Here is a 24,824-nt window from a genome sequence, read left to right as displayed (position 1 = left end):
ACCTTGAAAAATTGAAAATACATAAAAAAAGACAGAGCACATAAAATTCAATTCTAGGAAAAACAGAGAACACATATCTCAGTGAAAGTATGAGGTAAATTAACTACCATACCTGTTCAGTATGATATACAAGTGATCAACACCCCTTTATAGGAACTGGTAAGTTATTTGTTTCAATTATTTAGAATAAAAATACATAACATATGGAATACAAAACCTCTTTTACAAGGATCAGCTATAATGGACACAATTTACAACAAAGTCTACTAAGAAGAGAATTTCAGAAAAACTGGCAATGTATTTTGATAATTTGTATGTGAAACATAAATCATACACTGGATTATGAAAATGTATGAAAATATTATAATATTCTATCAGATCACAAACAAACAAAACTACTATTTTCGCTACAACTATATTTACTTAATGTTTTCTGGCAGCAGGTTATAAAGGACTAAATGGGATCAATCATCCATATTTTGTGAACACTTGACTTAAAAACTTTGAATGTGCTTTTTTTCCCCCAAATGACATTTGATTGATATGAATTTTATTTCTGCCCAGAAATATAAAGGCTAAAGAACTGTTACAGAGAAAAAGGCCAGGCAATCACCACATAACAATTAATTCTTTCTTTCTTTCTTTTGCTTGTGCCTTTATCCTGCAGTTTTGCAGAGTCGGCATGTTTAGGTTCGGATTTGGTTAATTTAAGGGGTGGCTGGATGAAATTCCTGCCGCCACCCTGAATCCCCGGGATGGAATTAGCGTACCCTAGTTGTCTGCGGCTAGTGTAATTCGTGGAACAGTGTGACAGTGCTCAGATGTCTGCGAGTTGCGTAAGTCGCGTAACTGAGGCAGGACATGGTGACCAGCCCAGTATTCACCAAGGAGGATGTGGAAAACTGCTTAAAAACCACATCCAGGCTGGCCGGCACACTGGCCCTCACCATTAATCCACCGTGCACATTCGATCGGGGACAAGCGTGCCTACCCGAGTCCAGGAAGTAGCGCATTAGCGCTCTTGGTGGGTCACCACACAACAAGGAATAATTAAACAAATTTGAGATTGTTTATTCCTGGTGACAAACATGCAAATAAGAGGGGTCACTCATAGTTTTGGGAGCGTAACATAAATTTCTGTTTTCCAGACTTTCCCATCATATATTCTCAACCCTCTCTCCTTTAAGTTCTATGTACAAGCTGAAATATAACTGACTCAGCTCAGGACTATGTAGTGTATGATGGCTTAGACTAGTGAAGCACAAAATACTTGTGTATTTCCTAATCAGATGCCTGTCTCTTTGGAAGTTTGGTATTTTAATGTGCTTTTGGATAGTGACATGACATTTTTTGAGATAAAAGAGAGGATGTTAGCTTTACATAAATGTCCAAATTAATAATGTAGGGTAAAAATATGTTGGTAGTGGATACTTTATTGTTGAATCATACATAAATGAACAATTAACGTATGAAAACAAGATTTTATGAAGAAGACTAGGTTGTACACAACTGAATGCAATAAAAAATTAATGAATACGTGCACATGGCAAATGTAGCAATACCAATACAGATAAAGCCAAACATACAGATAAAGCCAAACATAATTTAGCAGATATCATCTTCAATTATTCACCAAAATACAAAGTATATTTTCTTCTGCAGCAGCTGCCATTGGGTGAATGAACTAACTTCCACCTTCAATAGAATTTTTTCTGACCCTGTCTTGAAAGATCTAATTTAATACCATGGCCGCAGAGGAAGACGATATCCCAAATACCAGCTGCTCAAGCAGGGTGCATATGTGCCAAGAGAAAAGAATTCTCTGATCTTTCCCAGATTTCCTGGTTAAAAAGACACTTTTTCCGGGGTGAAAAAGACACTTTTCTCGGGTGAAAGTGCATTTTTCCTGTGTTAGTTGACAATATACTTTACCTCAGAGCTGCAAAACATATCAGTCCTCTGAACAACTTGTGCACTGGCAGAGAGATTCCCGGTACTACAGGAAATAAAGCCCAGCATAAAACTATGCATTGTGAAAAGATCTTTTGCATGACGAAAGTATAAATATGAATTCCATGCAATACAGCACTGTAGTTTCCAAAGCACTGAAATTGAGATTGTGCTATATGATGTGCCTTTGTCAAATAATCATAGCTCACATCACATGATCCCACAAGCCAATGACAGCAGAGATTCAGAGCGTAGGACATGTGATGTAGTCAGCCAACAGCAACATCAATATCAATATTAAGTAGTGTGAACACACAAATAGGAAAAGTTAATAGTTCAAATTAATACACATGTATTATTAATATACATACAGTATAGGTGCCCCCCACCTACCTACCTCCCCCCCCCCCCCCCCTCCACCAAGAACTATGGATCTTGCCATTGATGAGGAAGCTTGCTTGTCTCAGCGATGCAGAAGATAGCAGAGCCATAGATGCAACTACAATAGAGGGGTACCTCTTGAGAGCCAGAGAAACGTGTGGCTCCTGAAGAGGGGCAGCAGCCTTTTCAATAGTTGCAGGGGCAACAATCTAGATGATTGAGTGATATGCTCTTGTAACATCAACCAAAATGGCCTTGCTGTGCTCAATGCAATGGGAAACTACAGTCATAATTTTTCCCAAGGACATGCCGCTCTACTGTATGGTTAAATGATGATGGCATCCTCTTGGATAAAGTATTCCGGAGGTAAAACAGTCCCCCATTTGGAGCTCTGGGTGGGGACTACTAAGGAGGATGTTCGTATTAGGAGAAACAAAACTGGCTTTCTACGGATAGGAGTGTGGAATGTCAGATCCCTTAATCAGGCAATAGGCCAGAAAATTTAAAAAGGGAAATGGATAGGTTATAGCATAATTTAGTCACAGCTAACACTTGGTTTAGGAATCTTGAAAGAAGGTTGTAAATGTGGAAGAAACCTGAGAGACCAGAAGGTTTCAGAAAGATTATATAATGGCAAGACATATTTCAGAACCAGGTTTTAAATTGTCCAGGAGCAGACGTGGACTCTGACCACAATTTATTGGTTATAAACTGCAGATTAAAACTGGAGAAACTGAAAAATGAAGGAACTGAAGGTGATCGGAGCTGGATAGACTGAAAGAACCAGAGGTTGTAGAGTGTTTCAGAGGGAGCATTAGGGAACGACTGACTAGAACAGGGGAAAGGAATACAGTAGAAGAAGAATGGGTAGTTTTGAGAGATAAAATAATGAAGGCAGCAGGGGATCAAGTGTACAAAAAGATGAGGGCTAGTAGAAATCATCAGGCAACACAAGAGATATTGAATTTAATTGATAAAAGGATAAAATATAGAAATGCAATAAATGAAGGAGGCGAAAGGCATTACACATGTTTAAAAAATGAGACCGACAGGAAGCGCAAAATGCTTAAGCAGGAATGGCTAGAGGACAAATGTAAAGATGTAGAAGCATGTGTCACTAGGCGTAAGATAGATGTTGCCTACAGGAAAATTAACGAGACTTTTGGAGAAAAGAGAACCACTTGTATGAATACCCAGACCTAAGATGGTAAAGCAGTCCTAAGCAAAGAAGGGAAGGTCAAAAGGTGGAAGGAGTATATACAGAGTCTATAGAAGGGAGAAGTACTTGAGGGCAATAATATGGAAATAGAAGACAACTTAGATGAAGATTAGAAGGGAGATATGATACTGTGTGAAACATTTGACAAAGCACTGGAAGACTTAAGTCAAAACAAGACCCCAGGAGTTGACAACATTCCATTAGAAATACTGACAGCCATGGGAGATCCAGCCCTGACAAAACTCTATCATCTGGTGAGCAAGACATATGAGACAGGCGAAATACCCTCAGACTTCAAGAAGAATATAATTACTCCAATCCCAAAGAAAGCAGGTGTTGACAGTTGTAAAAATTACCAAACTATCAGTTTAATAAGTCACGGTTGAAAAATACTAACACGAATTCTTTACAGAAGAATGGAAAAGTTGGTAGAAGCCAACCTCGGGGAAAATCAGTTTGGATTCCGGAGGAATATAGATACACACAAGGCAATGCTGACCCTATGACTTCTCCAGAATATAGGTTAAGGAAGGTGAACTTGCATTTATAGCCTTTGTAGACTTAGAGAAGGCTTTTGGCAATGTTGACTAGAATACTCTCTTTCAAATTCTAAAGGCGGCAGAGGTAAAATACAGGGAGAGAAAGGCTGTTTGCAATTTGTACAGAAACCAAATGACAGTTATAAGAGTCATCCCCAATGTGATTCAACCTGGATACTGAGCAAGCAGTAAAGGAAACAAAAGAAAAATTTGGAGTAGGAATTAAAGCTCAGGGAGAAGAAATAAAAAACTTGAGGTTTGCAGATAACATTGTACTTCTGTCAGAGAAAGTAAACAACACGGAAGAGCAGTTGAACAGATTGGACAGTGTCTTGAAAGGTGGACATAAGATGAACATCAACAAGAGCAAAATGTGGATAATGGAATTTAGTCAAATTAAATCAGTTGATGCTGGGGGAATTAGATTAGGAAATGAGAGATTTGAAGCAGTAGACGAGTTTTGCTATTTGTGAAGCAAAATAACTGACGGTGGTTGAATTAGGGAGGGTGTAAAATATAGATTGGCAATGGGAAGAAAAGTGCTCCTCAACAAGAGAAATTTGTTAACATCAAGTATAGATTTAAGTGTCAGTAAGTCATTTCTGAAAGTGATTGTATGGTGTGTAGCCATGTATGGAAGTGAAACATGGACAAAAACACAGTTTAGACAAGAAGAAAAAAGAAGCATTTGAAATGTGGTGCTACAGAAGAATGCTGAAGATCAGATGGGTAGATCATATAACTAATGAGGGGATACTGACTAGAACTGGGGGGAGAAGAAATTTGTAGCACTACCTGACCAGAAGAAGGGGTCGGTTGGTAGAACACATTCTGAGGCCTCAAGAGATCACTAATTTAGTACTGGAGGGGTGTGTGGGGGCTAAAAACTGTAGAGGTAGATCAAGAGATGAATAGATTAAGCAGATTCAGGTGGATGTAGGTTGCAGTTAGTTACTTGGAGACTAGCATGGAGAGCTGCATCAAACCGGTCTTTGGACTGAAGACCACAACAACAACACAGTATAACTACAAGGAAAACTAATCTTTCACATATATTATTCATCTTTTTTAGCATGTATTATCCTTTACAACATGTCAAATACAAATGTGTCAGTAAAAGTTTAAATAATGGCATAAATGACTAGGCTTCTGGGCCCAAAATTTTTCTTAGTAGTTGGTCCTCAAAGTGGTAAGTTTCAGCATAGGAATCACACAGCCAACTGGTTACAAATTACTGTCTGGTACAATGACCTAGGTTTCGACACCTCAAAGGATGTCTTCATCAGAATGAAATTTTAAGAAACCTTATAAAATAATGAATAGAAAATTAAGTTTGACACTATTACTAGGGTCATTCACAAAGTAAGTTCTGTTTCTATTTCTTTCTGCGGAAGTGCTACGATCGCAGTTACGAGCATGTGCAGCAGTTACTCTGACTCAAGAAGACATGTATGCCATTTTCAGATCGCTGCTGCTGACATGTGCTTTGTAGTGCTTCTTTATAATGTCAGCCGTAATTGAAAATGCCGCCACGTGTGAAATCAGATCTGTGTTTCATTTTCTAAATGCAAAGAAAGTTAAACCAAAGGAAATTCACTGGCAAATCTGTGAGGATTACGGACAAAATGAGACTGTTCAATGAAGGATATGATCAAGTGCATGATGAAGAACAAAGTGGATGCCCATCTTTGATTACTGATGAACTGGGACACATTTGATCATCCTCCATACAGCCCGGACCTCGCTCCTAGCAACTTTCGTCTCTTCTTACACCTAAAATCTGTCCTTCAAACAATGGAAAATCCAGGATGGAATGTGACAAAAGCTATGATTGTGTGAATCTTTTTATTGTGCCTATTGCGGCTCAGCATCTCCCCTATATGGTGAGTAGCAACTTTCCTTCTCACATAAAATCTGTCCTTGGTGGTCAACATTTCAATGATGATGAAGAGCTGTAAGAACTTGTTACCACATTGTTGAATACACAGGTGGCAACCTTCTATGAGGAAGGCATACAAAAACTTGTGCCACACTATGACAATTGCCTACAAAATTTCGGAAGCTTTGTGAAAAGCAGTTTAACAGTTGTAGACTTTTGTACAATAAATATTTTTTCTGTATCTGTACACATTTGTTTTATATAACCAAATGGAACTTACTTTGCGGACATACCTCATATTAACCAAGATGACAATTTTCATGCCATACAAAAGTTACTTACATAAAATTACAACACGTGAAAGCAGTGGCCAAAGTTTTGAGTGCATATGCTCGAGTCAAAGATAAAAACTAAATGCGTTCAAGTCTTTGGCATATATGCCTTGCTAGGAACATCAGACTGATCAGCCCAATGGCTTACAGTGCTCTCACAAAAGCAATACAATTTGCACTGCCTATCTGGTGTTGACAGTGAAATGTGCCCATTTGAGACATTGTAATAGAAGTCATTGAATTAAGCAACACTTAATTATAAAAACAAACTACAAAGTAAGAGAGCTTAAAGTACTTTTGAAAATACAAAGGAGTCAAGTAAATTAAGTATAACAGAGCCATATGTTAGGCTATACAGAAATTACCATTATGTAAAACACAGGACATTAAAGAATATTTGTACAAACTGCTGCACAATCCAAGAAATATCTGCATGAAGTTAACTTTAGTAGCATAGATCTACGAGATTTGAAGAAAAAGATGTTTTGGAATTATAGGTGGGAAGCCACAGTAAAAAATAAAGAAATCAAAATTCCGCAAGTAGTGTATTAAAGCCATGGAAAAAATATACCGAGGGTCTCACTGAATCCTCCACTGATTGTAATTATCATCCCAACCAACAAAAAAAAACTCCCATGCCTTATGTTTAAACTCTCCCACTAACACAACCCCCCCCCCCCCCCCCCCCGAAGTCCTACTGTCCGGACATAGAGGAGCATTCCCATTGTAACTCCATACCACCCAGGACTGGAGCAACTGAATTACATTCTCCACCAGGGTTTCAATTTTCTCTCGTCATGCCCTGAAATGAGTAATGTCTTGCCCACTATCCTTCCTACCCCTCCCACAGTGGTATTCTGCTGTCCACCGAAACCATCCATACATAACCCCTGCTCCCAATCCTTAGCTCATGTCTCATACCCCTGTTAATAGACCTAGATGCAAGACCTGTCCCACACATCCTCCCATCACCACCTACTGCAGTCCAGCCACTAACATCACCTATCCCATCAAAGGCAGGGATACCTGTGAAATCAGTCATGAAAATTAGTGAACTTTGGTGGTTAGAGGATAAGGTTTACTGGTCAGGTGAATACATTGCTATAAATACTAAGTTAAATAGGGGTACAGCAGGAGTACGATCAATAATGAATAAATAGAAACATGGATAAGCTACTATGGACAGCATGGTAACCTAATGATTGTAGGCAAGATAGACACAAAGCCCACACTCACCACAATTGTACAAGTTTATATGCCAACTAGTTCCGAAGATAAGGAGGAGATTGAGGAAATGTATGATGAGATAAAAGAAATTATTCAGAAAGTAAAGGGAGATAAAAATTTAGTAGTCATGGAGGGCTGGAATTTGATAGTAGGAAAAGCAAGAGAAGGAAACTTAGTAGGTGAACATGGAATGGCGGTAAGGATTGAAAGAGGAAGCTGCCTGGTAGAATTTTGCACACAGCATAACTTAGTCACAGCTAAAACTTGGTTTAAGAATCATGAAAGATGGTTGCATACTGGAAGAGGCCTGGAGACACTGAAAGATTTCAGATAGATTATATAATGCTCAAAGACAGAGGCTTAGGAACCAGGTTTTGAATTGTAGGACATTTCAAAAGGCAGAAGTGGACTCAGACCACAATTTATTGGTTATGAACTGTAGATTAAAACTGAAGAAACTGCAAAAAGGTGGGACTTTATGGAGATGGGACCTGAATAAAATGAAAGAACCAGAGGTTGTAGAGAGTTTCAGAGAGAGCATTAAGGAATGACTGACAAGAATGGGGGAAAGAAATACAGTAGAAGAAGAATGGGTTGCTTTGAGAGATGAACTAGTGAAGGCAGCATAGGCTCAAGTACGTAAAAAGATGAGGGCTAATAGAAATCCTTGGGTAACAGAAGAAATATTGAATTTAATTGATGAAAGGAGAAAATGTCAAAATGCAGTATATGAAGCAGGCAGAATAGAATACGAACGTCTCAAAAATGAGATCGACACGAAGTTCAAAATTGCTAAGCACAGATGGCTAGAGGACAAATGTAAGAATGTAGAAGCACATATCACTAGGGGAAAGATAGATACAGCCTACAGGAAAATTAAAGAGACCTTTGGAGAAAAGAGAACCACTTTTATGAATGTCAGGAGCTCAGAAGGAAGGCCAGTTCTAAGCAAAGAAAGGGAAGCAGAAAGATAGGAGGAGTATAAAGGAGGGTCTATACAAGGGTGATATATTTGAGGGCAATATTATGGAAATGGAAGAGGATGTAAGTGAAGATGAAATGGGAGATATGATACTAGGTGAAGAATTTGACAGAGCACTGAAAGACCTAAGTCGAAACAAAACTCTGCCATCTGGTGTGCAAGATGTATGAGACAAGTGAAATACTCTCAGACTTCAAGAAGAATATTTTAATTCCAAGCCCAAAGAAAGCAGGTGTTGACAGGTGTGAAAATAACCAAGCTATCACCTTAAGTTACGGCTGCATTATACTGACATGAATTCTTTACAGACAAATAGCAAAACTGGTAGAAGCCGACTTCGGGGAAGATCAGTTCGGATTCAGTAGAAATGTGGGAACACATGAGGCAATACTGACCCTACAACTTATCTTAAAAGATAGATTAAGGAAAGGCAAATCTACGTTTCTAGCATTTGTAAACTTAGAGAAAGCTTTTGACAATGTCGACTGGAATACTCTCTTTCAAATTTTGAAGGTGGCAGGGGTCAAATACAGGGAGTGAAAGGCTATTTACAATTTGTACAGAAACCAGATGGCAGTTGTAAGAGTCGAGGGGCATGAAAAGGAAGCAGTGGTTGGGAAGGGAGTGAGACAGGGTTGTAGCCTACCCCCCGACGTTATTCAATCTGTATATTGAGCAAGCAGTAAGGGAAACAAAAGAATAATTTGGAGCACGACTTGAATTCCATAGAAAAGAAATAAGAACTTTGAGGTTTGCCGATGACACTGTAATTCTGTCAGAGACGGCAAAGGACCTGGAAGAGCAGTTGAACAGAATGGACGGTGTCTTGAAAGGAGGATAGATGACAAACATAAACAAACGCAAAACGAGGATAATAGAATGTAGTCTAATTAAATCATGTGATGCTGAGGGAATCAGATTAGGAAATGCGACACTTAAAAGTAGTAGATAAGTTTTGCTATTCAGAGAGCAAAATAAGTGATGATTGTCGAAGTAGAGAGGATATAAAATGTAGACTGGCAATGACAAGAAAAGCATTTCGGAGGAAGAGAAATTTGTTAACTTTGAGTATAGATTTAAGTGTCAAGAAGCCTTTTCTGAAAGTTTTTGTATGGTGTGTACCCACGTATGGAAGTGAAACATGTATGTTAAATAGATTAGACAGGAAGAGAATAGAAGCCTTCGAAATGTGGTGCTGCAGAAGAGTCCGGGCAATCGCAGAGGGTGGGCTTACTGGTAGTTGGGAGCTCCAATGTTAGGCGCGTAATAGGGCCCCTTAGGGATATGGCGGCTAAGGAGGGGAAGAAATCCAGTGTGCACTCCGTGTGCATTCCGGGAGGAGTCATTCCTGATGTGGAAAGGGTCCTTCCGGATGCCATGAAGAGCACAGGGTGCAGCCAGCTGCAGGTGGTGGCACATGTCGGCACTAATGACGTGTGTCGCTTTGGATCTGAGGAAATTCTCTCTGGATTCCAGCGGCTATCTGATTTGGTGAAGGCTGCCGGTCTTGCTTACGAGATGAAGGCAGAGCTCACCATCTGCAGCATCGTTGACAGAACCGACTGCGGACCTTTGGTGCAGAGCCGGGTGGAGGGTCTGAATCAGAGGCTCAGACGGTTTTGCGACCGTATTGGCTGCAGATTCCTTGACTTGCGCCATAGGGTGGTGGGGTTTCGGGTTCCGCTGAATAGGTCAGGAGTTCACTACACTCAGCTGGCGGCTACACGGGTAGCGGAGGCTGTGTGGCGTGGACTGGGCGGTTTTTTAGGTAAGAAGGCCTCGGGAAAGTGCGGGATGGGCTGCAATGTCAAAGGGTGCTTGGCAATTACAGGACGTGCTTGGATCAAGGAACAGTCGGAATTATAGTTGTAAATTGTTGTAGTTGCGCTGGAAAAGTCCCTGAGCTTCAAGCGCTAATAGAAAGCACAGAAGCTGATATCGTTATAGGTACAGAAAGCTGGCTAAAGCCTGAAATAAGTTCTGCAGAAATTTTTACGAAGTCTCAGACGGTGTTCAGGAAAGATAGATTAGGCAGAATTGGTGGTGGAGTGTTGGTGTCTGTCAGTAGTGGTTTATCTTGTAGTGAAGTCGAAGTAGATACTCCGTGCGAATTGGTGTGGGTGGAGGTTATACTTAACAGCCGAATTAAGTTAATAATTGGCTCCTTCTACCGACCCCCAGACTCCGATGATACAGTTGCGGAACAGTTCAGAGAAAGTTTGAGTCTCGTAACAAATAAATACCCCACTCATACGGTTATAGTTGGTGGGGACTTCAACCTACCCTCGGTATGTTGGCAAAAATACTTGTTCAAAACCGGTGGTAGGCAGAAAACGTCTTCCGAGATTGTCCTAAATGCATTCTCCGAAAATTATTTAGAGCAGTTAGTCCACGAACCCACGCGAATTGTAAATGGTTGCGAAAACACACTTGACCTCTTGGCCACAAACAATCCAGAGCTGATAGAGAGCATCATGACTGATACAGGGATTAGTGATCACAAGGTCATTGTAGCTAGGCTCAATACCATTTCTTCCAAATCCATCAGAAACAAACACAAAATAATTTTATTTAAAAAAGCGGATAAAGTGCCACTAGAAGCCTTCCTAAAAGACAATTTCCATTCCTTCCGAACTGACTATGCGAATGTAGACGAGATGTGGCTCAAATTCAAAGATATAGTAGCAACAGCAATTGAGATATTCATACCTCATAAATTGGTAAGAGATGGAACGGATCCCCCGTGGTACACAAAAAAGGTCCGAACGCTGTTGCAGAGGCAACAGAAAAAGCATGCGAAGTTCAGAAGAATGCGAAATCCTGAAGATGGGCTAAAATTTACAGACGCGCGAAATTTGGCACGTACTTCGATGCGAGATGCCTTTAATAGGTTCCACAACGAAACATTGTCTCGAAATTTGGTAGAAAATCCGAAGAAATTCTGGTCGTATGTAAAGTACACAAGCGGCAAGACGCAGTCAATACCTACGCTGCGCAGTGCCGATGGTACTGTTATCGACGAATGTGCCGCTAAAGCGGAGTTATTGAACGCAGTTTTCCGAAATTCCTTCACCAGGGAAGACGAATGGAATATTCCAGAATTTGAAACACGAACATCTGCTAGCATGAGTTTCTTAGAAGTAGATACCTTAGGGGTTGCGAAGCAACTCAAATCGCTTGATACGGGCAAGTCTTCAGGTCCTGATTGTATACTGATTAGGTTCCTTTCAGATTACGCTGATACTATAGCTCCCTACTTAGCACTCATATACAACCGCTCGCTCACCGATAGATCTGTACCTACAGATTGGAAAATTGCGCAGGTCGCACCAGTGTTCAAGAAGGGTAGTAGGAGTAATCCATTTAACTACAGACCTATATCATTGACGTCGGTTTGCAGTAGGGTTTTGGAGCATATACTGTATTCAAACATTATGAATCACCTCGAAGAGAACGATCTATTGACACGTAATCAGCATGGCTTCAGAAAACATCGCTCTTGTGCAACGCAGCTAGCTCTTTATTCGCACGAAGTAATGGCCGCTATCGACAGGGGATCTCAAGTTGATTCCGTATTTCTAGATTTCCGGAAAGCTTTTGACACCGTTCCTCACAAGCGACTTCTAATCAAGCTGCGGAGCTATGGGGTATCGTCTCAGTTGTGCGACTGGATTCGTGATTTCCTGTCAGGAAGGTCGCAGTTCGTAGTAATAGACGGCAAATCATCGAGTAAAACTGAAGTGATATCAGGTGTTCCCCAGGGAAGCGTCCTGGGACCTCTACTGTTCCTGATCTATATAAATGACCTGGGTGACAATCTGAGCAGTTCTCTTAGGTTGTTCGCAGATGATGCTGTAATTTACCGTCTAGTAAGGTCATCCGAAGACCAGTATCAGCTGCAAAGCGATTTAGAAAAGATTGCTGTATGGTGTGTCAGGTGGCAGTTGACGCTAAATAACGAAAAGTGTGAGATGATCCACATGAGTTCCAAAAGAACTCCGTTGGAATTCGATTACTCGATAAATAGTACAATTCTCAAGGCTGTCAATTCAACTAAGTACCTGGGTGTTAAAATTACGAACAACTTCAGTTGGAAGGACCACATAGATAATATTGTCGGGAAGGCGAGCCAAAGGTTGCGTTTCATTGGCAGGACACTTAGAAGATGCAACAAGTCCACTAAAGAGACAGCTTACACTACACTCGTTCGTCCTCTGTTAGAATATTGCTGCGCGGTGTGGGATCCTTACCAGGTGGGATTGACGGAGGACATCGAGAGGGTGCAAAGAAGGGCAGCTCGTTTTGTATTATCGCGTTATAGAGGAGAGAGTGTGGCAGATATGATACATGAGTTGGGATGGAAGTCATTACAGCATAGACGTTTTTCGTCGCGGCGAGAGCTTTTTACGAAATTTCAGTCACCAACTTTCTCTTCCGAATGCGAAAATATTTTGTTGAGCCCAACCTACATAGGTAGGAATGATCATCAAAATAAAATAAGAGAAATCAGAGCTCGAACAGAAAGGTTTAGGTATTCGTTTTTCCCGCTCGCTGTTCGGGAGTGGAATAGTAGAGAGATAGTATGATTGTGGTTCGATGAACCCTCTGCCAAGCACTTAAATGTGAATTGCAGAGTAGTCATGTAGATTAGATGGATAGATCATGTAACTAATGAGGTGGTACTGAATAGAATTGGGGACAACAGGAATTCGTGGCACAACTTGACTAAGAGAAGGGATCGGTCAGTAGGACTTGTTCTGAGGCATCGAGGGGTCACCAATTTGGTATTGGAGCACAGCGTGGAGGGTAAAAATTGTAGAGGAAGGCCAACAGATTCAAAAGGATGTAGGGTGCAGTAGTTACTTGGAGATGAAGAAGTTTGCACAGGATAGAGTAGCACCGAGAGCTACATCAAACCAGTCTCTGGACTTAAGACCACCAGACATGAACTTATTTCCGTACTCAAAACTCAAAGTCACATTTAATGAACATTATTTTCGAAGCATATATAACATCTATTAACGTCTGAAGAGGGCATTGTGTCATCTCAAATAATGCATAACAAGCAGCATTCAAACAAGAACAAGTGCCTCGAACTGTATGTCACCAGATAAGGGCAGCATTTTAAAGGGATCATGCTTAAAAATCTGTAAGATAAAATTTGTACATGCCAGTTTGTCTTTTTCTGACAAATCTCATGCAAATTAAATAGTTCTCATGTCAAATTAAAAAGTTGTTTATTATTTTCTCATATGCAGTGTTGTTCTCCCTACAACTATTTCATTTTCAATTTCTTCATACCCTTTTCTACAAAGTTCTTCAATAATTTTATATGGTTTGTTCATTCACTAATAAAATTATGCCTTACTAATTAGCACAAGCCTCTTCCAATCTAACACTGAGCAGCATATAAATACCCACACTCATTTATTTCTTACCAGAGTGTCACATCTTACATTACACAGCCTACTGGAACTGATGAATTCTGGTGCATGAAACACCAACAGTACACGCTACTGCTGCATGCTGATAATCATTGAACGCTGCCTCAAGCATGGGCATACTATAAATTATGTATTATCAAGCAAAGTGAACTGGTAAAATGGCCACAGTGGCAGCATTGTCATGTTTACACTCAATAAGCAGGGAGAGGGGGCAGTAACAGTACACACTCAATTAGTCTTTCAAGTGGCATACTGTCACACACTACACATCTGTACATGCCATTGAATGAAGTGCCCATTTAGAACAAGAACAGAAATGGGACATACAATACAGCACTTCTTTGCTGCTCACAATACTTCACTGGCATCATAAGAAGAATTGATAGCCAGATTTAACAACTATTTTGCAGGCCTGGAGGAAACTCATTCTCGAGATGGGATCAAGGTACTGGAACATCATTGGATGAAGTGTATTAACCTACAAGGAGACTACGCAGAAAAATAAAAAAAAGTTTCAGTGATGTAAGTATTTTTTTCTATTCAATTCCAAGAACTTTTACTCTCATATAATCACATCTTTCTCATTCTCATTATCGATAAAATTAATTATGTTAACTGCAAGTTGTTACAGTCTTCTAAAAAGATATTTTCTGCAGTTACTTTAGATGACCACGCCGTAAGGTGACAGTGTGCACTAATTTGAACTGGAACGTGACTGTACCTCACCAGAAGACCAAGTCAATTCATGGTACAGCCAGATAATCACTTAGCCTTGTCAAGCAATACAAAGTAAGGTTATGGCATATGCTGACTAACTGTCTGCACGAAATAAGGACAAAACAACAATGAAGAACATGAATTCAGAACAGACTAACATTGCGATCTACAGAACTCTTGATGATGGAAGTTGGATAAAATTAAATTTCTCAGTTTATTTTCATTTTCTGGTGGTCGAAAAGTCATAATTACCATTCAAGGAGGAAGGAGATAAATAAGACACATGGAACAGGGCTGGTCTGAAAATCTTAAGTTTTTAAAGTTTCTTCACAAGAAGAAATGCAAGAAACAGCAAAAACAAAGAATAAAATATAAAGGTGGCAATATGACACAGAGTCAAAAATTAAATGAAAACTAAGATGTATATTCCATGCAACTAGTAATGATGAGTCATTCGGAATAGAGAGGTCAAAGACAAGTGATTAATTCATCATGAGGTACAGAATAACAACTTAAGTGATGTTGTCTCAGAATACATTTTACTTTTCTTAAAAATGTTTTGTTTTAATCTGTTATGTTCCAAATAGGTTCATCTTATTAAGCTTTACTTTGTTCTACAGCCACTCCATTACCTCGGTCAGAAAAGGAGGAGATTGGTGTTCAATGTTCCGGTGACAACCAAGTCATTAGAGACAGAGAACAATCTCAGATTAGGGGATGATGGGGAAGGAAACAGGCTGGGACCTTTCAAAGGAACCACCCTGGCATTTGCCTGAAGTGATTACGGGGAATCACAGAAAACCTAAATCAGGATGTCCAGATGTGTGTTTGAAACGTCATGCTCCCAGATGCGAGTACAGCTAACCACTCTGCCACCTTTCTCGATTTTGGTCAGAAAATACGCTCATTGCTTCATTATACTTAACTTTTTTTACACTAGTGTCTATAGGTTATGAAATAATTTGTACACAATGCCTTACAAGCACTTATTCTGATGGCAATGGTTTTATCAAGAATTTATTACCATTTGTGAAAATTCATAAAACAAAGTCAAAAAATAATAATAAGATGACTCCATAAAAGTCTGTCATGTTCTAGAACTCTACAATATTTTGATTTTATTTTTTGTGACAGTAGCCTCTGTGGTCATGTAACTACTGCAACATACTGCCTTCTATGTGAACACAATATAAATTCTGTAAGAAATAATAAGAGATATAAGGAAAACTTTAGAAAGGTGTACTCCAGTCTATACATCATTTTAAAAGTATACACAGAAACGGGGGCCTTGTGTCTCTAACATATGTCACTTGTGCATTAAAATAAATAGCTCCATTGCAAAGCTATACTTTGAAGATTTAAATGTATAATCTTTTCTGCTAAATACCTGTATGTTGGGATGCCCCATAAACCTCGCCAATGGTATGTCTTCATGGAAAAGTAGTTTAATGTTTTTATTCCAAGATAGATGCCAAGTCCATTACAAACCAGGGCATCTAATATCCACTGTTAAAATAAACAAAAAAATACATGGACATAAAGAAATATCTAACAAACATTAAAAAAATTAAGCTGAGCTTAGAGTTACAATCATTACTTCATATTAACAAACTATAATAACAGTACAGCCTTTAAATTAACATTACAGCATTTAAATTATGATGATAATGATTGAGGGACAAAATTAATTTAGAATCTCCTAGCAGTAATGTCTGAAAAGCCAGAAATAAAATAAAGACAAAAGACTTTCAGTTATTCCAGATAAAAAACACTGAAAGGCAACAAAACAGAAATTCCACACACACCATTAGAGATTTGCCAGTATTTTTCATCTTTGCTAGTAAGTGAAGTAAATGCACTTGAGCAATATTCTAGGATGAGTTGCACCAGTGTTTTGTAAGCATCTTTTTTGTGACATGATTGCATTTTCCTAATGTTCTACCAATGAAGCAAAGCCTGCTATCTACTTTACCTGTGACTGAGCCTATGTGATCAATGGATTTCATATGCCTAAAATTTTTACACCTAGGTATCTGTATGAACTGACTTATTCTAACTGTGAGTTATTGATATTGCCATACTATAGAATGTTTTGTTTTGTTTTGTGAAGCACACAAATTTACATTTCTGAACATAGTAAAAAGTTGCCAATCTCTGCATCATTTTGTCATCTTAACAATATCTGAGTGAATATTTGTGCACCTTTTTATCAGACAGTATTTCACCACAGATACATGCATCATCTGCAAAAAAACTAATACTGTCTGCAAGGTTATCAACATACAGCATGAACAGCAAGTGTCCCAACATATTTCCAAGATAACATGCTGTGTCCTCCCTATCAAGAAATGAAGAAATGTTCAATTCAGTCACAAATTAATATAAACTATCCTTTTCTTACAAAGCACTGGTTCTAAGGAGCCTAAATTCGAAGGTTAAGAAATGCTGTATATACTTGACTGTCTAGATCTATGGCTGCAAAGACATAATGTGAGGAAAGGCGAGTTGCATTTTGCTTGACTGATGTTTATGGAATCTGAGTTGGTTGGCAAGGAGGAAATTATTCTGTTTTCAATATCTCACTATGTTTAAACTCAGAATCTGTTCTAGGATTCTATAACAGACGGATGTGAATGAGAAAGGACAGTAGTTTTGTGGATCACATCTGCTACTCTTCTTACAGGGCTAACTCAGCTGACGTGATTCGTTTAGTTTCAGTGACTTTAGCTGTTTCTCTGTGCTGCTGGCACAACACATCACTCATCTTTGAAGTGCTGCACGAATTAAACTGGGGTAGTACTGGATTTCCCTTTCGTCAAGGAACATTTTAAAACCTCTGCTTTGGATTTCCTACTATCAATTTGAGATCCTCTGTCATCCATGAATGTCTGGACACTAACTTCAGTGCCTCATACAATCAAAATTTATCTGGGTTTTGTGAGTGTTTTAGAGGCCCCATCATGCATGCTGGTCATAATGGAAGGGTGCGTCTGCTTTTATAACGCGAAATGAATTTCTGGTTTGTTCTAGATGCTTATCAAAGCTTCTTTAAAATGGCTTTATGTTCAGTTATTTGCTTTTCATGTGTGACAATTATTTCATTACTCTCATTTCATTTTTCAAAACCTAATTTACTGCACTAATATTTATAGAAATTGTAGTCTCAAAAAGGTCGTGTATCTGAAATGAAAGTTATACCACAAATTAGATATGTGACAACTTACAAATGATTAAGATTATGTAACAGTATGTGATCCTTATGAAAGCCCAACAAATATCAACAAAGGTTGCTGTATGATTATTGCAAAAATTAATTTATTCACCCATTGTGTTCTCTAAATCCTTTTATGAAGGGAAGTCTTCACTGCTGTGGCAAGAACCAAATTATACACTAACTGGTAGAAGCAGCCATCACAGGCAAATTCTGTAAAAGATTCTATCAATCAGTTATGACATTAATAATTGTGGGAATTACTGTACTTCTAGATTACTTTACCACTGCACAGGGTAAAGCAGCTAAGGCAGATCCCCCAAATAATGACATTAATAATTGTGGGAATTACTGTACTTCTAGATTACTTTACCACTGCACAGGGTAAAGCAGCTAAGGCAGATCCCCCAAATAAAGATTAAAAAAACTAAAACCTGGATCCCAATTGCCCTCGGAAGACCCAGTGGTACTGACTGATCACCATGTTACCCTCAACTGGTGGTTGTCACGGGATGTGGATAAGGAGGAGCATGAGGTCAGCACACTGATCTCCTGGCCATTGTCAGCTTTCATGACTGGAGCTGTTAATACGCAATCAAGTAGCTTCTCAATAGGCATCACAAGGGCTGAGTGCCTCCAATGGCCAACAGTACTCAGTAACCCAAATGGTAGCCCACCAAACTGCTGCCAAGCCTGACAGCGCATAACTTCAGCGATCTGATGGGAACTGGTGTTACCACTGTGACAAGGCTATTGGCTCCAAATATAATCTGAATGACTAAATTTTTATGTAAAATTTTTACTAAGTTATGGGAGACAATGCAGCAAATTTTCTGATGTAGAGAAGCAATTTTTAACATCGATAGCTGCCATATTATAAAACTGCATTTTTCAGTATGGAATTGAATACGTCTTCTGTGGAATTGGAAAGAGACTACAAAGAGGTTTCAACAAAATAATCTGTGGAACCTGATGAAATAGTAACAAGACAACAGCATGGGAAAGCAATGTCCTCCCATCATGAGAAGTCCCACAAATGTCTGCCCTTCTACATCAAATGTAAGCAAACACATAATTCAGGAATGTGTTTCTCTGTGTGCTTCAAGGTGGGGAAAAAATCAAGAATCTCATAAAATAAAGAATAAAATACACTAATGAAAAGGAACAGCAACTGATACGAGAGATGCGAAAAATATTTTAGCAGCAGCAACACGCAATATAAATGGCAGTATGCGGTAGTTTGAATGTGTAGATGGGATCAGCCACAAGATGTTCTGTAAATATTAAAATCCGAAACATTTCATCTTTTCCACATTTCACTACATTAACAAGTTGGTGGTGAACGGCTTTCAAAATCAGTTCCAGTTCTCTGAACGATGTCTATGAAAACTGCAAAGTGATGGAGTGTTTCTATGCAAGATTTTGTTTACAAATGAAAATCATTCAAAAACTGCAGGCAAACAAATCCTCATAAAATGAAATGTTGGTCAAATGAGTCTATGCTGATTGACAGAAGTGAGTAGACAAAAATCTTGGTGTCTCAATGTGTGGTGCAGACTTTTCAAGAATTGCATGAGTGGTCAGTGTTTTACTGATGGGACTCTAAATAGTTAAAAGTATCTGCAGTTCCTAACAGATATGGTGCTGCATGTATGGGAAGACATCTCACTGAGCATACTGGTACCAATATGATGGATGTGCCCTGGTCATTCTGTACAAATAAATAGTTGTGCAGGTCATGTGTTTGGGATACACTACATGGACTGCATGCTCACTAGACTTACTACCTCTGAAATTTTGTCTGTGGAGAAGATTAAAACAAGAAGTCTACTAGGAAACATCACAACATTCAGTGATCACTTTATAGCGATAGCTTTATAGCACAAGGTCAACATTTTGAACACTTGGTATGATACTCATATATACAGAGTTGGCCAAATTATTATGGTAAAGCTGTAGGATCAACATATGATTTGAGTGTGTGTAATGTGTATTTCACACAATCAGGCTAAATAAAACTGCTTGGAGGTGAATGTGGAGTATCTGGAGCCGAGTCTGAGTATTTTCAGAGCATTCAGAGTTGTTTAGGTGCACTAAAATGACTGGAAGATGCTGACAGCTGAAAATCGGATATATTTTTGCAGGCCTACATACATTCTCTGATGAGAATTTGTTAAGTTTATGTTGATTACTGGGAATATTAGTGATCTTCAGTTGTTTAATCAGTGATTAACAACTTCAGTGAAAAACTGGAATTAATTCTGTGTAATACATCAGTGGCCAAGAGGGTGGTTTAATTCATTCCATTTTGAGACAGGTAATTTCAGTTTGTCGACAGCAAGAAAGACATTTCACCCATGACAGTTGCTACTGTTAGGACACTTGGCAGAAGGGCACTACACACAGCATCAAATTGCTTCCAGACTCAGATCTCACAACAGACAGTGAGTAATTTAAAAACTTTGTTGATTGGCAGCAAGACACACATGTGGAAGAAAACCAAGACTGAGCCTTAAAATTCAGCAGAAATTGAAAAATATGGTCAAATTCAAGCTATAAGTATGCAACTCTCTATATGCAGATGGACAATCATGGAGTGACTGTCTCAGCTAAAACTGTAAGGAGAGTGGTGTCCAATGCAGGCCTGTGAGTGTGTTGACCATTGACCATGACCTAAGCACAAGATCATCACAGAAATAGCCTTAAAGTGGTTAAACTGGGGAAAATCCATACAGAACTAGACTGCTGATGACTGGAGAAAGGTAATTACTAAAAATTTATGCATAATTACACAGTTCATTAAATGAACTCATTTCCAAATCATGATCTTGAACAATTCTGGATGTCATCAAAATGACTAGCAAAACTTGCCTATGAATATAACTAACAAACTTCAGTAATGTGAAGTGTGGTAGTAATAAAAAGATATTTTCTTGTGGGTGTCTTTCACCAATGAATCAACGTTCTGCATCACAGAGGAAAACAACCAGTACGTGAGGAGGAGGGAATTGGAGGAGTTTCATTAGGTCTGAGTATGCAAAACTTTGATGCACCAAACTTCGGTTATGATCTGGAGTGTTTTTTCATGGAATGGTACAGGAAACCTGAACATTGTTGAAGGTTCAGTGAACCAAGGACAATATCTCAGTGTTAAAAGAGAATTCTGCCCCAGACTATGGAATGGTTTAATGGTGAAGATTATGTTTTTATGCATAATGGAGCACAAGGCCATAAAGCAAAAGTGTGGAAAGTTTTTGGATGAAAATGATGTTACTGTGATCCTGTGCCCTGAAATTAACACATCCATGAAACCAATTGAAAATCTTTGGGCAATAGTTAAGAAGTAAATAAGAATACACAAGGCCACAATAAAGAATGGTCTGATTGAATTGCTGACACAAACATGGTTGCATGACCCAGCTATTCAAAACACCAGTAAAAACTAGCAGAATGTATGCCTAAAAGAGCAGGGATGGTAATAATTTTGGCCACCTCTGCATACTATGTTATTTTATTACATTGCAACCAGTTTCGGTGATCCAATTCACCATCTTCAGATCTTAAATGATGCTGAGGAGGTGAACTCCAATTGCATAGATAATCCCATCAGTGGCCAACATCTTTGAAGTGGCTTCAATAAAATATTGTAAAAGTGACGTTGTTTTTGCAACCATCAACTGAAACTGACTGTTGGTAATTAGTAGCTGATTCGCAAAGATGGACATAAAAAAAAAAAGAAAAAAAAAGTTTGAATGGAGACAGCTTATAACCTGAATTAATACATAGGCTACCTTATACCTACCCACCTATCAAAGGGGTGGGGGTGAAAAAGAAGTGTGGTGCACTACACGCGAATACCCATACCTTACTCATCCAATATTTGAGAAGGAGAGCACTTTGTGACTTGTAAAGAACTTTACACTTAATATCAAACCTTTATGAAACTACCACTTGCTGACAAGCCTCATAAAATGATGAGAGGAAAAAAGTTTATTGCATACTATATTTTCCCCCTCTATGCACCAACAAAACTGCCACTTTTGGTGTTTTGTATTAAAAAGGCGGGGGGCGGGGGGGGGGGGGGGGGGAGGAACTAAACTGCAAGGTCCCAACACTACTATGGACAAAAGAGGGAAAAAAACACAGAGAGAAGCAAGAAACAGGTACAAGGGGTAAAAACAAGAGAGCAGATAACGGTGGCTGACCGACCACGAGAATAAAAAGGAAAAGCTGGCCACTCTGCAACACATTAAAACATCTACATCAGAGAGCAGAGCACAAAGGGACAAAAGGCATGTGCTAAAACTTATATAGAATGATCAAACCCACTGTCATGTATAAAATGTAAAACTAAATTAGCCAATCACCTAGGTATGAGCCACTGTCAGGCGGGTGCCGCACCGACACGGAGGTGAGTGATCACGGCGCAGGAGGTAGCCTTGTGTCACCCAAGCCAGGCCAATGCGGAGCCGCAGGGAACCACAGAGTCCCTGCGAGAGGCCCACATGGAGGACTGCCACGCATTCGTAGTCTCCTTAATGGCATGCAGTTTGTTGTGCATGCTGAGGTTATGCCATTTAGTCTCCCAAAGCCAAGAAACCTTGCAGCATACTACTGAACGCAGGTCAGTTGCAGAGAAGCCGATCCCCATAAGCAGTTTCCGCATAGCCTGTTTGGCCAGTATGTCGGCAAGTTCGTGGCCTGAGATTCCGACGTGACCTGAGGTCCAGACAAACACCACTCAACAAATGGATCATTCCAGGGCATAGATGGACTCCTGGATGGTCGCTCCCAAAGGATGATGAGGGTAGCACTGGTCGATAGCATGTAGGCTGCACAAGGAGTCAGTACACAGAAGAAACGACTCTCCAGAGCACGAACAGATGTGCTCAAGAGCACGAGATATAGCCACCAGCTTGGCCACGAAAACACTGCAGCCACTGGGCTAGGAATGCTATTCAATGGACATACGTGAAGCCGATGAGAGCATCAGCCATCGAGCCATTGGTGTAAACCAATTCATGGCCTTGGTACATGTCAAGAATCGAAAGGAAGTGGCAGCACAGAGCTGCGGGGTTAACTGAGTCCTTAGGGCCATGTGAAAGGTTCAGGCAAAGACGTGGTCTACGTGTAAACCATGGAGGTGTACATGAATGGACCTCAAGTATAGGTAATAAAGGCAAACACTCCAGTTCAGAAAGAAGGGATCAGACATAAACTGCAACTGGAAGTCCTGACCTGGGCCGTCGATGCAGAAGATGAACCGCCGTGGGTGGAAAAAGGAGACGGTGACTTGGATGCGCAGGAGAACTACGAACATGTGCAGTGTAACTGGCCAGCAGTTGTGCACGCCTAACCTACAATGGAGGGACTCCGGTATCCACAAGGATGCTGGTCACCAGACTCGTCCTAAAAGATCCAGTCGCTAAACGAATGCCACAATGGTGCACTGGGTCAAGTAAACGCAACACTGAGGGTGACACCGAACCATAAACCACACCTCCATAGTCAAGGCATGATTGAACAAGGGCTCTGTAGAGCTGCAGCAGTATAGAGCGATCTGCACCCCAGTTGGTGTCCCTCATGCAGAGGAGGGCATTGAGGTGCTGCTGGCACTTCCGCTAAAGCCTACAAAGGTGAGGAAGCCAAGTCAATCGGGTGTCGAAAACCAGTCTTAAGAATCGATTCCACTATGGTGAGTGGATCATCATTAAGGTACAGTTCTGGTTCTGGATGAATGGTATGACACCGACAGAAGTGCATAACACATGACTCTGCGGCTGAAAACTAGAAACCGTGGGCTAGGGCCCATGAGTATGCCTTGTGGTTGGCTCCCTGAAGGTGCCGCTCAGCAACACCAGTACTGGTGGAGCAGTATGAAATGTAGACGTCATCTGCATATAGGGAAGATGAAACGTATGGCCCTACAGCTACTGCTAGACCATTAATGGCCACTCAATACAGAGCCTTGCGGGGCCCCATTCTCCAGGATATGGGGGGAAGTATTGGAGCCACCAACTTGGATACAGAAAGTATGAAGTGACAGGAAATTTTAAATAAAAATCGGGAGCAGGCCTCGGAGACAGCACTCGTATAATGTGGCAAGGATATGATGTCGCCAGGTGGTGTCATGCACTTTTTGTAAATAAAAAGAAATGGCAACCAGGTGTTGGAGTCTGGAAAAGGCTGTGTTCAGATGGTAGACTCGAGGGACACAAGATTATCAGTGGTAGAGCGACCGTGGTGGTAGCTGCCCTGACATGGAGCCAGTACGCCACATGATTACAGGACCCAACCCAACTGCCAACACACCATACATTCCAGCAGCTTACAAAGAACGTTGGTGAGGCTGATGGGCCGATTGCTATCCACATGGGTTTTTACCGGGTTTGAGCAGCAGAATGATGGTGCTCTCCCGCCATTGTGATGGAAAAACGCCATTGCACCAGATCCAGTTGAAGATTACGAGGAGATGTAACCATCTGACTGTGGATATGATCTGGTCCAGGAGCTGTGTGAGGGCAATGTGCAAGGGCACTGAGGAGCCCCCACTCTGTAAATGGGACGTTATAGTATTCACTATGGCATTTAGTAAACAAGAGGACTTTCCCTTCCAGCCTCAGTTTGATAGTGTGAAAGGCTGGGGGAGGGGGGGGGGGGGGGGTAATTCTCCGATGCAGAGGCTCAAGCAGAGTGCTCAGCAAAGTGATCAGCAATCGTTTTTTGCGTCAGTAGATAACACGCCATTTATGTTAACACTGGGAACACCTGTTGGGGTCTGATACCCCACAACACATCTGATCTTTGCCCATACTTGGGTAGGTTACGAATGGCATCCAATGGTCAAGACATATCTATCCCAACACTTCTGCTTCGTCAAATGCAAGCACAGAGCCGTTCAAAGGCTATGAGGTGCTCCAGGGAAGGATGCCACTTATGCTGC

The 24,824-nt window shown here is 40.2% G+C and overlaps 1 protein-coding gene across 2 annotated transcripts in view; it reads right to left on the bottom strand.

The window, feature by feature from the left end:
• LOC126266803 (phosphatidylserine synthase 2-like) overlaps positions 1-24,824 on the bottom strand; it is a 230,830-nt gene that overhangs the window by 147,138 nt on the left and 58,868 nt on the right. For both annotated transcript variants that reach the window (XM_049971345.1, XM_049971346.1), the window contains exon 6: positions 16,058-16,176. In XM_049971345.1, the coding sequence (XP_049827302.1) occupies positions 16,058-16,176 (119 nt within the window). The remainder of the gene's footprint in view (positions 1-16,057; positions 16,177-24,824) is intronic.

Source organism: Schistocerca gregaria, chromosome 4 (genome assembly GCF_023897955.1).
Source record: "Schistocerca gregaria isolate iqSchGreg1 chromosome 4, iqSchGreg1.2, whole genome shotgun sequence".
Classification (NCBI taxonomy): Eukaryota; Metazoa; Arthropoda; class Insecta; order Orthoptera; family Acrididae; genus Schistocerca; species Schistocerca gregaria.
This window is presented reverse-complemented; position numbering and strand designations above follow the sequence as displayed.